Source organism: Uloborus diversus, chromosome 9 (assembly GCF_026930045.1).
Source record: "Uloborus diversus isolate 005 chromosome 9, Udiv.v.3.1, whole genome shotgun sequence".
NCBI lineage: Eukaryota > Metazoa > Arthropoda > Arachnida > Araneae > Uloboridae > Uloborus > Uloborus diversus.
In genome coordinates, this window is record NC_072739.1 from 11,938,256 (window position 1) to 11,955,059 (window position 16,804).

The following is a 16,804-nucleotide window of genomic DNA, read 5'->3' on the forward strand; positions in this document are numbered from 1 at the left end:
ACGAAGAAATGCTTACCTATATTTAAAAGAATGTAACACTAACTATTTAACTCATTGTAATCTAACTATTAGTACATTCCAAAAAAATCACTTTTTTCTCATAAATGAATGTTTTTGGAAAGTATTGAAGAAGGAAGAAGATAATCGACAATTGCAAAATAGGTTGTAATCCCCAATGGAAGATGACCAGTTTTATCTCCAAGGAAATTAAAATGTCCACAGGTAAACAAATGAACGGGCTTTATTTTCAATGTAAAATATTTAATATTTTCTTCTCGATACACAATGGGACTTACTACCTAACAAAATGGTGAATAATTTCAAAAAAAGAAAATTACAGTATTCAGCCTCAAATATTTTAAGTTAAGAGGTCTAAACTTTTTGTTCATTTTAGCCGATACTTTCAATTTAATGTACATATCATAGGTGAAATGTTTAATTTAATTAGATAGCAAACCAAACTTAACGAACAAAATGTCCGTTTTAGCCGTGATTTCGTATTAAACCTGATCATATTAATAGAGTTCAACTGTAGCAATTTTTTCCCCTGCAAGAATGGTAAATTTAAAGTCAGTTTTTTCTGAATTTGTATTTTGTTGCCAAAGTAGTATATTTATTAATCAAGCAGCAGTATTGTGAAAATACTTTAATTATGCACATTTATTAATTCAGTACTTTTCTTTTATAGATCTTCAGACATGGTGGGAAGTGCCAGCCATAGCACAATATGTGTCTTTATTTCGAAATCATTTCCAACTTCCAGAAATTGAAATTGAGGTAAAATTTTCACCATACATTAAAAATAATGATGCACTTGAGTTCTGAAATATATTAATTGATTATTTCTTTGAATAATTCCCATCAACCCCATTCAAATGGCTCTCTTATAACCTGTATCAGGTTAGGTTAAGTTAAGTATAGGTTAAATTATCAGAGCCAAACTAAGAATGTGATTGAATGTATAAAAAGTGAGTTAAATGGTAAATTCCAGACTAGCAGATTTTTTAAATGAATTGTGAGGAAATTAGAGCTTGGGGGTTAAAAAAAACGATGAAAAACTGTCCTAGTGGGAGTTTCTATTTAAATTGCCCTTTTGTACACCCGTCATGTGACTTGTGGATATTTTAAGGTCTGTTCCATGGTTGAGGGTTTAATGTTTAGAAAATCATCATCTGTGAACTATGGTCTGAAAATATGGTAGTTTTACGATCACGAAAATAGCTCATATAACAGTACGAATTGTAGTTTGTCCTCTGTTTTGGGGCAAGAACTGATATCAGTAGCCCTGGTAGATGCTGCTATACAGGTTGGCATGATTCAAAAAACTTTTGCATGAAAGCTTACCTACCGTCTGAACTTCGCTCTCATTTTCTCAAAAGTCAAACCATTTAAAAGTCCACCTACTTTGCTTTTCACTGCCTCATATCAAAAATCTCTTTTTTTTTCATTGGAAAAGTTTTTTCATTCTTTATAATATAACCCTGATACAAGTGTATGCAGCATATTTTGTGATTTTTGAGTGTTACAATTCTTATATAAGCCTACTATGTTTGAATTTGATCCAAGTTTTTAAAAATAATTTTTCTTATGTCAGAAGAAATAATGAACCCAGTAAAGATATTTTTATAACTTTGTGTACAATTTCAATGTTTTAATCTTTTGTTCACCGTATAGGAACTTGAAAATGGATTTATTGATGATGGTGCTAAAGAGGACAGTGTTTGGCTTCGAGATTTAGTTGTTGCCTTTTTACGTGGAATTTTGAATGGGCGAGGAGTAAAGTATGTAAATGCTTTATTACTCTTTTACTAGTACTGGGTTCTCAGGGGAATTAGACAATAATTTTTATCTTATTTTTATGAAAAACGTTATATTCAACATTTGTTTTTTGTGAATTTTCTATTTATATTTTGCTTTTATGAAAAGTCTTACAGTGACTTTTTTTTCTGTAAAAAAAAAAATTGCATTCTTAGTTTTAATAGGAAGAAAAAATCAATTTCTCTTGGTAATATATGAATATTTTATTTCATGCATAAATTTTGTTTTAAGTTATTAGTATATTGTGGATAATTTACTGAAAACAAATTAGTACCAGCATGATTTTCTCAACTTCAAATTTGTAGAAAACATTGCAGCTTATTCTTGAATGTTTGCAGGTATAAACATTTCAAAACGAAACTTATAGCAGTTTTGAACAATTTTACTGGGTGAAAATTTCTAACTTGGGGAAGTGTTAAAAGCAGCAAATTCTGAGGACTCCAAAAGCTAGAAGTTAATCTTTGAGCAGTGGAATGATCCCCACAAAATTTTTGATTATGAAAATATCTGCATCAGCATTGCTCTTTTAGTGTTTTGGTTCTCGGTATATTGTTCTGGTCCTCAAGGAATGGACAGGGACATTTATTGAAAAAGGTTTGCCATCCCTGCCCTGCTGAATGATATTTTGCCTAAGTAGTGAATCAGATATATCATTTATCAAAAGTGTTAAATGAATTCTAATTTACTTGATGTATTTTTAAGTAATGCATACTTTCAAGAGAATTACAATTTAGGTTTAGGAGTGTAAAATAATTTTGGTAGTTTCAACGCATAGTACAACCTTGTTTATCGGGACATAACTGGAACCAAAGGCAATTCAGATTATCAAAAATCCGGGTATAGTGGAAAGTTAGCATACAAAATCCTAAAATAGGAAGACATGGCATTTACTAACAGAATTGTTTACAGCCCATTTAGAGGTTACAGTACCTCAAAAATGATGAAACAATCAAAAAAAAAAAAAAAAATTTATTGCTTACTATTTCAAAACTAAAAACTACTTCAAACACAGCAAAAAGTTTCATTCAGGGTGGCGACAGATCAGGGAAATCAGGGAGATCAGGGAAAAGTCAGGGAACTTTATTAATCAGGGAAAAGTCAGGGAAATATCAGGGAATTTCGAAAAAATAACAAAAAATCAGGGAAAATTGATTTTATGAAGAAAAAATTTTTTTTTGCTTTGCAGAATTAAGTACCCTAATTATCTATGCATTTTCCGCCAATTTTCATTTATGAGGTGCGATTATACACTGCCGCATATTTGTGCATCTTTTTTCCTCAACGTCAAAGTATTGAATCTTACTTATTAACCACAGGATGAACTTCCTAAAATTGCTTCTGTGTCTGTAAAGTTGTTTATTTCACCTAGCTTGAAGTTTGCTTTCACGCTTTCAATACCACGTAAAATAAACAACCGTACAGGTAAAAAGGAAACCGTCATTAATGCCTTAGCTCCTTTGCCTTTATTCCATTGTCTCGAAGTAATAAGCGTATTGTAATCAAGATTTCAAGAAGAAATCTTTGTTTTTTTAATTAATACTGATAAAAGCTTAAAAGTTGTTACTTCTTCGCATTTTTTATGTAATTGCTAAAATAGAACTTTGAATCAAAAGAACTTTGTTTTTTGCCGTTATACTATTTGCTGTCACCGCAGATCAGAAAGGTTTTCTTTTTTTCAGGCTTAAATGATTTTTTTTTTTTTTTTTTTTTAACCAAGTTGTATTCTTTTATATATTTTGAAATTAACCAATTGCTTTTTTCCCCCTTGCATTTTAAAGCTGTTTGTTACAAAAGCAACCTAAGATTTTTTTCGGTACATACTGAAATCATTTGAAATAGAGTTAACTTGTGCACTTAAGTAAATATCTTTATTTTTCGATTGTTAAAATGCTGTAATCATTCATTAAAACCTATGTTCTTGATTAGAGAAAAGCTCTTTATGAATAGATGTCAAAAGGTTTCATCTGTTTTGCATAAATATGTCAATTAGTTACATAAGAATAACTACATTATTTCTATTATTTCACTATTACTTGTTTTTCTTGCAAAATTATTATACTGTTTGAAAATTTAGTTCAAAAAAATTTCAATTACTTTTTAGTTCTATCATAAATACATATATGTTTTTAAGAGTGATTTCAATAGTTTCTTAAAATTCTTATGCGAAGTAGTTACTGGAAGTAAAGTTTTTTTTTTAATTTTATATATCTTTGCATATAGAAAAATTTAATATACTGTTTTGTAAGGTTTTTTTCCAAAAAAAAATTGACTTGATATGTTTTTTTTTAAACATTTTATTAAAAAAACAGCATCTTTTAAAAATTATATCTTTAGTTCAATAACTTTACATAACTTAAAACGTTTAAGATGCTGCATTTTATACAAACATACAATGGATTTCAAGCAGAACAACAAAAGGAAACCATTATCATTGGTAACGTAAATCAGGGAAATTTGATGAACCTAATCAGGGAAATCAGGGAAAAGTCAGGGAACTTTTTTTCACAGTTTCTGTCGCCACCCTGTCATTGCTTTAGTTCAATTATTTAAAAAAGTTATGAGTGGTTTTAGGTCATGCTCGCCATGTGTTCTTATGCAAAAGAAAAACTTTAAATTGCTTTTTCTTGATGATCTTTTTGTGTTTTCATGTCATTAGAATCACTAAGGATTTTTTTCTATTAAAGATACAGTCCTTTTTGCAATTAGGATAATATATTTAACAAAACTGTGCATTGGATAAGCATTTTAAAAATTACTAAAATGTTTAGAGCATATTATACATATAAAAACCAAATTTAAAAAACAAAAATTGATTTTTTACATAGTTGATCAGAGAAAATTTTCTAATAAACACAAAAGCAAATGAATGCACAGATTTTTAGAAATGGTGATTGTGATCGTTTAGCAAAAAGCTTTTTTTTTTTCATATTAGTGCAGAAACAAAAGCCTTAGAAAATAAAAAAAATTGAAATTTTGCTAAATTTTTTGAAATAAAAAAGGCAATGTTTTAAAATTTTGAAAATAAATTATTGATTCCAAAATAAGTATGCATGTTATGGTCCTAAAGAAAAATAAAATTTACTTAAATTAAAAAAACAATATTTGGAAGGCAATTTTACCCTTTAAAAAAATTAAGTAAAATAATTTTTCATTTTTTCTCACAAGGAATTGATCTAATGTTTTTCATTTCAAATGTAAATAGCATTTGAATGGGGCATGGAAGCACTTTATCATCAATGGATAACAAAAAGGGCAAATGTTTAGCATACTTCAAATTACTTTTTTACTATCATAGTTTAAAATTTATTATATACATGAACATATTAAACGGGAGGCAAATCTTCTAATCAATCTTGAGATCAGGATGAACACTATTCTACTGTAATTTTAAAAAGATACATCATTGTGATCTGAATTCTTAAAATATAATTTTTCACCTATGACTCACTATTATTTAAAACCAGCTTTCGAAAAGGTTTGCTTTCTTTTTAAACAATTTTAAAAATGATAATAATGTTCTGGTTTTAATTTATCATTTCATTTCATTTAGTTAAGATATTCAAAAGAATTATTTTAAATATTTGAAAGTTAGAAAAACATCTCCATTAATTTTGATTCTCAGTTTCATTTTGTTAAAGTGATTTCGGGATTCTTTCTAAGAATAGGGCAGTTGTAATTTATGCTGCTCACTTAAGCTTCTCCAGTTGGATTGCTAATACTCTGCTATTTTATACATTCAGTTTTTTTTTTTCACCTTTTAAATACTTTTTACTTGACTTTCGCTTACTTGACTTGTTACATCAAAATCAACTACAGTGAAAAAGATATAACACAAAACTGATGCAACTGAATTTTTTTTTTTTTTTTTTAAATGTTAAAGAACTTTTGTTTTGTTCGAAAACTCTAGGTCGCCGCACTGCTCAGATATATGAAAAGTTCTAGAATTAAGACTCAAAGCAAAACAATTTTAAAGAAACTTGAACATATTGTGTATCTTATGCCTTGTGTTGTTGCTCTTTCTGTAAAACAGGGGTGCTCACCTAGTAGAGAGGTTATGGCATGGTCATCGTTATATATTTTATTTACATAACTTTACAGCATGAGAGTTAATTTGACTATTTACAGTATCCAACTCTTTTGTTTCAATATTATACTTCGTCTTTTTCCTTTCCTCTAATGGGCATAAGTGCACGCTGCTATTTTTTTGAGTTATTAAAAAATATGGATTATTTAATAGAAGTAAAAGGAAGTAGTATAATGTCCACATCAGTTTTTTTTTAGTTTAAAATGTAAAATCACCACTAATTAAAGCCCCCACGGCAATGAGACTGGTCAAAGTAGATTCCCTGATTTTTCTCAGTACATTAGCACTGATGTCAGAACTAGCACCATTTAAGAAGATAGCCAAATATGTAAACAATGTTTTTAAATTCGCGAGTTTTAAAAGAATAGATTGCTGGCATTTGTGTTGAAGGATTTCTATGTAATTTACTCTAAATTGATGCAAAATCGTCATTTTCACGAGCTAAAAGCTGTCAAAGATAAATGTTTGCACCCATTTCATTTGGATAAAATGCTTTGGGCACAAATGTTGTGCTATCCCAGCAGTGGCACAGCCAGATAAAATTCTGGAAGGGGTTTTAAAAGTCAAAAATTATCACTGCTTTCTTTCTCATTAATTTGTAATGCACAAAATAATATTCAATATGTTTAACTAAACACTTTCCATGGCTTAGTGATTTTTCACTTACTTTGAAATAATTACCGATTCGTATCAATGTTATGCTGACTTAAGGGAAGCATAATATATTTGTCCTTGCCTTTATTTTAATTTTGCATTTATTTTACGTGCTTTGTTTCACAAAATTATTAAAATCTCCTTTTGAGGTGCTTCAGTGTCTTTATAAATGTACGTAAGTGTTAGGCCATTTAATTGTTCTTCTGAAAACGCTATATAGGAGTCCTAAATCCAAGGGAAGAATGTCATTAGCTTTAAGGAGGAAAGGACAAGCATTTATTTTAGTTAAATAGCTATTTAAAAGTCTTTTAAAGTGCACATAGGTTGAAATCAAGATAATAAATAGCAGTGTTCGCCGATATACAGTCAATTCGAGATAACTCGAATCTAAAGGGACCAACGAAAAATTTTGATTCATTGGAAGTTTGACTTACTGCCAGTTTCGGTTTTCAACATTTTACTATTAAAAACCATCCAATATTTTAATTAATATGTTCATATAACAAATAAAATTACGGAACTTAAAAGTATTTAAGTTCAATGGACACAGTTGAATCAAAAATATTGAGAGAAAAAAATCAAAAGCATGGTTTTGATTTCGATACTGCTGGAACTAATTGAATAGATGTGATTCTACTTCAGGAAAGGTACACATCTTCATTCGTTTCAAATTCAGATTCATGGATTCTACTGCTTTAAAAGTTTCTCTTTTTCTTCGATTATCATTGACAGAGTACTTGCTTGGATATCTTTAATAGTAAAGAAAACTCACTCTGTCTCTCAGGAACTTATCAGCAAATGATCGAACTAAAGAATGAAGGGGAACGCATCTTAACTTAAGTCAGCCTTTGAATAAAGGTACAGTCAGTTGACTTGATAACTTGACAGCTTAAAAGCAAATTCGTAGTCCAGCAACATGTCAAAGTGTAAACAGTACTGTATAACAAAAGAAAACAAGCTAACTCATTTCTGCACGTGTAACTCCTTAACTCCTTTATTGCACATTTGCTCAACAGATGTTCTTCTTGCTTTAGAGATCTGTTGTGCAGGAATTGTAAGTGAAGGTGAATTAATTTTTCTCTCATAGTCACTTGTTTCTTTCTTTCTTTCCTTTTTTTTCGTTCTTCCGAAATAAATTTCGAGTCAACTTTGAAAAGAACTTCGAGTTAAATGAAGTTAACTTTGAGATATTTAGAAACATTAGCATGGAATTAAAGACAAAGGGGTCGGGACTTGATTAAAAATTCGAGTTATAGCAATATTAGAGTTATCAGATATCGAGTTATCGCGAATAATATCACGACATTTGGATATTTTCTATATTTATTGCTTCTACGGTATTTTCAGTATAAAATGTATATTAATCAAAGTAATATTTTTCATTTTTTATTAAAAATAGCCGAAACGTTATGTAAGTATTATATTTTTATGATGTATTAATGCATCAATCATCTAACAAAGTAATACATTTCTTTTTTACTTATATTTTATATTCATAAAATTATTATTAACGTAACAATTTGAATTCATATTAAAAGTGCATAATTAAATATTAAACATTGCTCAGAAAAAAAGAAAATGTCTTATGGCTTTACATCAAACAATGCATATTATTTATTTCTGAACCACATAACTGTAAAAGTAGCTAAGAGAAGAGAAATGAGTAAAACAGCTAATGTTTAACTAACTCCATTAAAGTTGATAGAAATGTAAAACGAAATATTAGATATAAATAATGAAATAATCCTTAATTTTAAATATACATATTGCAATTCTAATATAAGAAAATAAGGAATTTTTTTGAGGATGCATTTACTATTTTGAAGACTTTAGTTTGTGCTATTTGAAAATATCGGATGTATCAAAATATCTGATATGTATCAAAGTATCGCATATTTTCGATATTTTCAAAAATATCATATTTTCGAACCCTGGTAAATTTTGAGGTCACTTAGCAAAATGCAGGCTAGTAACGGTTTCAATTTCTTAATGAAAATAGAAAAGCAACCTCAGAAAATCCGTAGTGGTAGACATCCTCTCTCTTGAATTCCTTTAAAAGTAATTTATGCAGCACTAGCAGTGCTGAGTGACCATGATCCTCCTTTGAGTTTCATTAAGACCATTTTAGCCCTTTTGTTATACCAATTTGGATGCTCATCACAAAATATTGCTTGAATGTTTAAGAATTGGAAAGTAATTTGTGTACAATAAGCCATCCTGTTAGAACCTATTCCGTTTGGGAAAAGCTTAAATACTGCCCCTCCTCCTTTTTGGTTTGGGGAATGGGGTGGAATGAATGCGTGGGAGTTCTGGAAGGGTTTTAACTAGAGGTGCGACATCGGTGGCAAAACATCAATTTAAGAAATTAAATCATTGATGGTATTGATACATTGACCAAAAAACATTGATGTTTTAAAACATTGATCATTTTATCAGTATATAGCATATATTTTTTAATATAGTACTCTACAGACTTACATATATGATAATCTCTAACAATTGTTTCTTAGTGGATCAGTGAATTCTTTCGGCATTGCTTCATTTTGTTGAATTTTGCTATTATTTCAGAAATTTCTAAGTAAAGCCAGTAATAAAGTATATATATATGTATTTGTTAACTTAAAAAAAGCAATATAAAATAACACGTACCCGACGAATATATTGTAAATACTGAACCTCAAATCATGAATTCAATTTGATACGAATAATTTCTCAACATACATGTGAAAATGAGATAGGTATTAGAGAAGTATAAGGCTTCAGTACTTCTTTTGTTGGACATTAATTCTTTATATATATAGTATGAGGAATATGACATTGATGTCAATGTTTCCTAGAGCTCAATGTTGGGACAATTTATAGATACCATCGTTTTTTTTCCATCATTTTGAAGATCGATATTTTGAAGCATTGATTTTTTTCAATCGACGTCGCTTCTGTGTGAGACATTTTATTATAATTTTTAATTAAAATATAAAAATGTCAATATTGAACCCAAAACATCAATGTTTCAAAAACATTGAAAGTAAAACATTGATGTTTCAACAAAAACATCGTTGTTTCCAAAACACTGACATTGATGTCGCACCCCTAGTTTTAACCCCAAAACTCCTACAATGGCTGCGCCACTGAACCCCAGGCTCTGAATTTTAAACGTTAAAATGTAGTGCTGAATGAATCTTGTACACTTACCTTATACCAGAGGCTCCTGAACTTTTATTTTGGTGGACCGCTTGGTGAGTTTTTTTTTTTTTTTGTTTTTGGTAGACCCCCATCTAGGGCTAGTTCCAAAATTATTTACACAGTCTAATATAGGTATGGCTGCTCCAAAATGGAGTGAATCTGGCCATAATTCCTCGTCTAAGGTATGAAGTCTATTAAAAAATATCAGGTGTAAGCAAAATGCATGAAAATCACCTGACAAATTAGAGTTTTATTCCAACAGTGTCAGAGTTTAACGTAAGAGTTTTGTAATGCCTCTTGATAATTCAGTATTTAAGTATTGAATTTTAAAACAATTAATAACTTCAACTAAATATTTTGATAACTGGCTAAAAGTTACCTTTTGATAGGATTTATTCCATTGAGAAAATTAAGAGGAGAAAACGTAGGATTTCAAAAAGCATGTAAACACAAAAATGGAAAAGAAACTGAGAAATTAAAATATTGGTTTTTGGTCACTCATAATGTGTTACCAAAAAAATAAATATTACAAAAAGTTCAACAGTAATGCAATGTTTAGGTAACCTTAAGGGGGGGGGGGGGGGAACCAGTTTATGGGGCAGAAATTTTAGTGTTTTTTGTGAATTTTTCAACAGAGGAGAAATTATCAGAATTTTTTCAGACTTGAAGGATATTTTATTTATATTTCAAAGTACACTGTGTAATTTTTTCAAGTCATTTCTGCGAGAAATAGAAGAGTCCATGGATGGCCACCATCAGAGCTTGTTGCGGGTGTGCATTCCTGAAGTCACAATTTTTATCTGTAATCATTACAATTTTTTTTAATGGTTAACAAAATTTTTCCTTGGAATATGAACCTGATTCTGGTTTAAAAAAATATAATATTTCTTGCTTTTGAGGTGTTTTATCACAAAATTCACGTTTTCCTACCATTTTTGTTAAACTTTTTTGCATTAAAATATATTTAATGCAAAATTTAATAATAATATCATCGCAGAATTAGGTTCATATATAGTGTTATTGAATAAACAATATTCACACAAAATTTCAGAACGATTGGCCTATAAAATTTTGCTCTAGAATGCACACCAGTTGAAAAAACGTTTTGAGAAAAACACAATCGAAAAAAACTGCTGTGAACATTTTCTACACATCTTTAGTTTTTAAGTGCTCGTAGCATTAGAACTAAACATAATTTTGAATTGAAATTTTTGCAACATATTCTTGAATAGTTCTACTAACATTTTATGACATTAAAAAAAAAAAAGATTTTTTGGCCTGTCTAAACTGGTTTCCTCCCTTAAATCTCATCTGTCATCAATGTAGATTCATCATTGCAAACACAAGCAAAACTGTATATGATATCACTAATTGGATACTAAGTACAGAAAAAATAACTGAAATGGAAGTTTTTTGTTTCACCAAAAAGAGGGAAATCTTCACATTTTAAAACTAAAAAATAATTAAAACCAAAAACTTTAAAATTGAATTTTATTAATGACTATAAAGCCGCCCGTCATGGTATGAGGGGTGAAAATTTGCTTCTACATTTGAAGGCAGCTGTTGCCTGTTTGGGGATATTTTGATAGTTAAAATGTTAACCTTAACTCCAGTGAATTAACCCTAAACTCCAGAAGATAGCGTTAATATTTGACCACTTTTTGGTTTCTTCACTCTCCTAAAATGACAGTCGTACCAGTAAAACAATTAAGTTACCGGATCCAGTTCAGCCTCGTCACAATAAAAAGCCTTTCCCTGCATGTCAAACATTACCAAAAAATATTATCAAATTATCATACTGTGGGGCGAGTTTCATTGTTGATGACATCAGCATTACTCGATCGTTTGCTACTATATGTATGAGGATAAGTATTATGTACATGAGTAAGAATTGAACTTGGTGCTCTGTAGCACTAAAAGAATGACTTGTAGAATGCCTAAATTTTAGTGATGATTTGCTTATTTGGGATCCAAGTTTGCAGGCTCTTATTTGCAACTTATGGACTCTCAATTTTTTCCCTCTATCATTTGGCAACCACTGCTTTGTACTTTTAGATGCATAACTTGACCTAAAGTATTGGGAAGTGATTAAAGAAACAGTTAAAACAGGCATTTTTTATGTATATATTTCCGAAATCCTTAATTTTTTTTCATGGTTTAAACGTATGCTTGAAAAAGGTTTTCCGTCTATATTCAAATAAAATACAGTCAAATATAAAGGTACTGTGTTATAAAACTATCCAGTCTGATCAAATTTTGTTGTTAGGAAAAATAAAAATTACATTTGCTTAATTTTAGTTGTTTATAAAAAAGAAAAAGGTAAAGTATAAATGTTGCAGCACTATCCTTTTATTATTTATTACAGAAACTCACAACTTTTTATTTCTTACAAGGAAGGGAAGCATCTTATATAATTAAAAATTGAGTGTATGTATCTATGTATGTACCTATGTAGTCATCTATGTCTAAGTTTCTTCTCCCAAACGACAGTGAACCTAACCATCAAACCAGGTATCGATGGATTCGTTATCTTCCCGTCTTTATGTTTGGCTATTTACCATAATCCTCCGATAATAATTAGCATAGATATTAATTAAAAACTATTAATTAATATCTATGCTAATTATTATCGGAGATGCTTAATTAATATCTTTAATGCTACTTAGATTTCTACATAAAATTCCTATTTTTCGAAGGTCATTCAAGTTATAATTCAGTTCTTCATCTCAACTTTCCTCTATAATACTTTTATTAAAATTTATAGCGGAAATAAAGCAAAAGAACTATTGCCATTTTTTGTCTCGAATATGAGCAAATAAAATTCTGGGTTTTGTTTTAAAGGCTTCTCCCGTAATCGAGGGATTTAAAATGTTTACTTTTTGGTTATTTTTCTGAAATCTGTCCCAAAATTTTACTCTTTTTTTTTTGTTCAAGCCTGATTGTTGAAAATAATCGCCGCCACTTCACTTGACATAACTTTTATTTTCAAGGTGGACCGTACAAAGCCGGGCGACGTAGCTAGTTAAGACTAAAGTTTTTCATGTTGAGTGTATTAAAAATAACTTCATATTGAAATTAAAAATACATAACTTAAAAGTTATGTATTACTTACTTGTAAATATAGGTAACCTTCTTCTAATAAGGTAGATAGATTTCTAGAAATCGAAATTTTGTGCAAAACTATGTTTTAACATGGTTCGTAGTCTTTTAAAAATCCTTGAGAACTGCTTCAAATAAATTTCATTTCCTGTTTGTTTAAATTAATCCTTATTTTACAAAAGGTACGTAAAAAAAAGTTTTTCCTTTGTTGCTGTTTTTTATTAAGTTTCTGCAATTTTATTCATATATGCTGAAAACTAAATCCCCCCCCCCCCACACACACACAGAAAAATAGATTGTTTTTTAAAACTTTTAAACTTTTTTTGAAAAACCAGCGTCAAATTTGTTGCATTGAAGAAATTGACTTGTTTAGGATTTATTATTGTTTTTAATGTGTGTTCAGAATAAGAATCCCTCTTTTCAACCCTTATTTTGTAGTATTTCTATGTCTTTTAAACAATTTTCGTGCACAAAATTGGGAACTTTTTCAAGTAGAAAATGAACTTTTTTAACAATCTACACTATTAAAACCTGTGCGTATCCATCTGTATGTGTGTCTGCAGTAACCCTAATTCCTTTGGACCACCCCTTGTCTTCCAGGACCAGGTCAATACTGGTAATCTACATGCCTGTTGGGCACAGGCAGTCTCGGCGATCCCCCCCCTATTCTTATGGAAAATTTATTTATTTTATTTTCCAGTTTAGGAACCAAAACTAGAAATTATGGGAAAAAAAAACAGAAATGCCCAAATTTTCAGAACATAATTATTTGTTTCACTTTATATATCTGTTTAGAAAACATTATTGAGCACAAACAGTAACTTTTAGCTTAGGTATTCATTGTTTAGGTATTAGTGAACCAATTGTTTTATTTTAGCAAGCCATACTCCTTCAATGAATTTATTACCAAGTGTTTGCGACATCTCAACACACTTTGGGGTAAATAATGTAGGTCTAATTCATGTGCAACTGTTTCTTTTTGGAAAGTTATTGTGTACATAATTTATCAAAATCTTAAGAAAAAGTTGAGTTCACCTTTTCATCGCCAATGTTCCCAAATGGGAGCATCCACTTTAAAAAATACTAAAAGCTAAAGTTTCGCTTGTGAGGACTTATTTTTTTTTCTATTTATTGCCAAAAATAGACCTGAATTTTTGAAAGAAAAACTGGTTCTCTTTTGCCGTCACTGTTTTCAACAAAAATTTGGAAAAATGTGCTTTTTTACTGATTTTCAGGGAGACAGATTAAAATTTATATATTTTTTAAAAAGTTGAACTGTTTTGATATTCTAAAGTAACAATAAATAAGGATCCTTTTGATGACCAAACATGACATGTAATAATTTCCAACGAAAATGTAGCTTCTATAAGTCAAAAAACTTTGTTGTTCCCAATCAGGAACATTGACGTAATCCAGTATACAAAACTGAAACCGAGAATTACCATGTCAACTGACCTAATTTTTCAAATCGTTCCCACTCGACCATCTCCGATTTGGATCAAATTTTATTGAGGCGTAGAGATGCCTTTGAAACTAACCTATGCAAATTTTCAGCTTCCTAGATCCAAATCCTGAGGATCTGGGGTCTCCGAAAAATGTGATCCAAGAGGGCAGATTAGCTTTTTGTGCCAAATTTCCAAGTTTACAGGAAATTTTATTACACTGGAAGCCTGAAATTTTAGATGCTTAAAGTATGTTTGACCGTTAGTATATTCAAGTATTTTTGTGAATTTGAGCTCGTTACATTTTGTGTAGCATGAGCGTGAACTTGTGAAAAAGCGCAATTGGAAATTTTCTTTTCCTGGGTTTTAAGTTGTCATAAAATCTGAACAAAAAAAATTCAAAAGCTTGTACTGCGTGATTCCATTGTAAAAGTGTTTGTTTTTAATGGGTTACAGTTACAGGGCTTAAATACCTATCTATTTTCTAGAAGATATTGTGATTCAAATTGGCTATCAAAACTGTTCAAGTGAAAAATAGCCCATTTTCAAAGCGCCATAGCTCAAGTTTGTCACCCCACATCTTCTTTTCGTTTATACCATTAGAAAAAACACATTTTTCCTTTCAAATTAAGTTTTTTCTTCGATGGTGTTCTTTCGAATAAGGATAAAAAAACAAGCTTGAAATTATATCTGTTGTAACGAATTGCCATGTTCATTCTCAGATTACAGGACATTTTATAACACTGGAAGTCTGAAATTTTAGAAGCTTTAAGTACTTTCTGTTGTAACGAATTGCCATGTTCATTCTCAGATTACAGGACATTTTATAACACTGGAAGTCTGAAATTTTAGAAGCTTTAAGTACTTTTAGTTGTCAACAGGTTCTAGTATTTTTGTGAACTTGAGTTCATTAACTTTTGTGTTAGCATGTATGCAAAGACTGGACAAAACGCAGCAGAGAAACGTTTTCCTGGATTTTAAAATGTCATAAATTCTAAACAAAAATTATTCAAATGCTCGAACTTTGTAATTCTATTGTCAATAAGCACGTTTTTAATGGGTTATTGTTGCAGAGTGTAAATATTGATTTTCTAAGAGATATTGACATCCAAAGTGGCTATCAAAATAGTTCACATGAAAAATAGCCTGTCTTTAATGCCCTGTAGCTCAAGTTTGTCACCTTGCATCTTCTTTTTGTTGGTACCATGAGATAGAACATATTTTTTCCTATAAAATAATTTTTCTTTTCGATGGTGTTCTTTCAGATAAGCGTGAAAAAATGAGCCTGAAATACTATTTGTCGTTAGTGAGAAAATCTCATTCTACAATTAATAAAAATGATGAATGCCATGACAACTGATTTATAGGGATTTCACAACTGTTATAAGTCAGAAATATTTTTTTCATTAATCATTTAAAAAGATACTTTGCAAATGAAATATGATAAAAAAAAGAAAATTATCTTGTTCTGTCTTATTGTATCAGCTTACTGAACAAAATATTTTTCTGATTCTAACATATTTAATTTACAAAAGAAGTTTTTAGATAATTCGAAGAGTGACCTTATAGCGAGGTCTGACTGTATACCTGTATATTTCTATGAATGTGTTTATAAGGGAAACTCTTTCAACCTTGAAAAGTTTCTTGTTACGACTCTGGCGGGAAGTGGTCCTATATAGTTTAAAATGTGCCTTAAAAATGCCATTATAAATGCCCTATTTCTTAATCTGCTGGAAGAGTGAGAACACCGTGTTGTATCATTTCTTAGCTTCTAAGAAGATGAAGAAAAATTGATTACTTCCCTGTTATTGTTCTAATTTTGAAAATTTGTTCAAAGAAATAATTATTGAGCGATCACTTTTACTACTTTTTATCACATTTTTTACCTTGTCATGGTTGAAATTAATAATAATCAGCCAACTACAATAGTTGATATTCAAAAAAAAAAAAAGAATAAATATTAGGAATCATTAGTTACATGATCTTTGGTTTTCTTGCCTAGATTTGGCAAGAAAACCCAAGAAATAAGTAATCAATAATTTTATAAGTTCATTCTTGAGTTTTGCAAAAAAAAATCTCATTGGTAGCCCTGACTAGTACTTAATTTGGAATTAAAAATCTGTTCTTTTTGCAAAATTCAATAACTTTAGAGTGGTTTTAAAATTAAATGCCTGTTATGACAGAAAGAGGGCAGCACTAGAGCAGTGTTAGTACATCGATGGAGGAAAGTGAAGGGGGAGTAGGGTCCTTGACATTGTTACAGGAGGAGGGGGGAGAGAACGTTACAGATATATGGAGGAATAAAAATGGTCAAGCACAGTCATCTTATGAAGCTGGGTAGATTCTGGTTTGACACTACCCAGTATTGATGTAAGTTTCAGCTGGTTGTATCAAGTTTCCAAGATTAGCATTTTTCCATGGGCATCTAATGTTCAAAATTTAAAGGGGGGGGGGGGGAGACTCAGATATTTTCTCCATGGTTGAGCAGCAGACTTAGATAAAATGAAAAGCTTTCTGCGAACAC

At 30.1% G+C, this 16,804-nt stretch overlaps 1 protein-coding gene across 1 annotated transcript in view; it reads left to right on the forward strand.

The window, feature by feature from the left end:
* LOC129229752 (uncharacterized) overlaps nt 1-16,804 on the forward strand; it is a 77,641-nt gene that overhangs the window by 9,551 nt on the left and 51,286 nt on the right. The window contains 2 exon segments of the mRNA XM_054864122.1: nt 689-777; nt 1,675-1,781. Of these exon segments, the coding sequence (XP_054720097.1) occupies nt 689-777; nt 1,675-1,781 (196 nt within the window).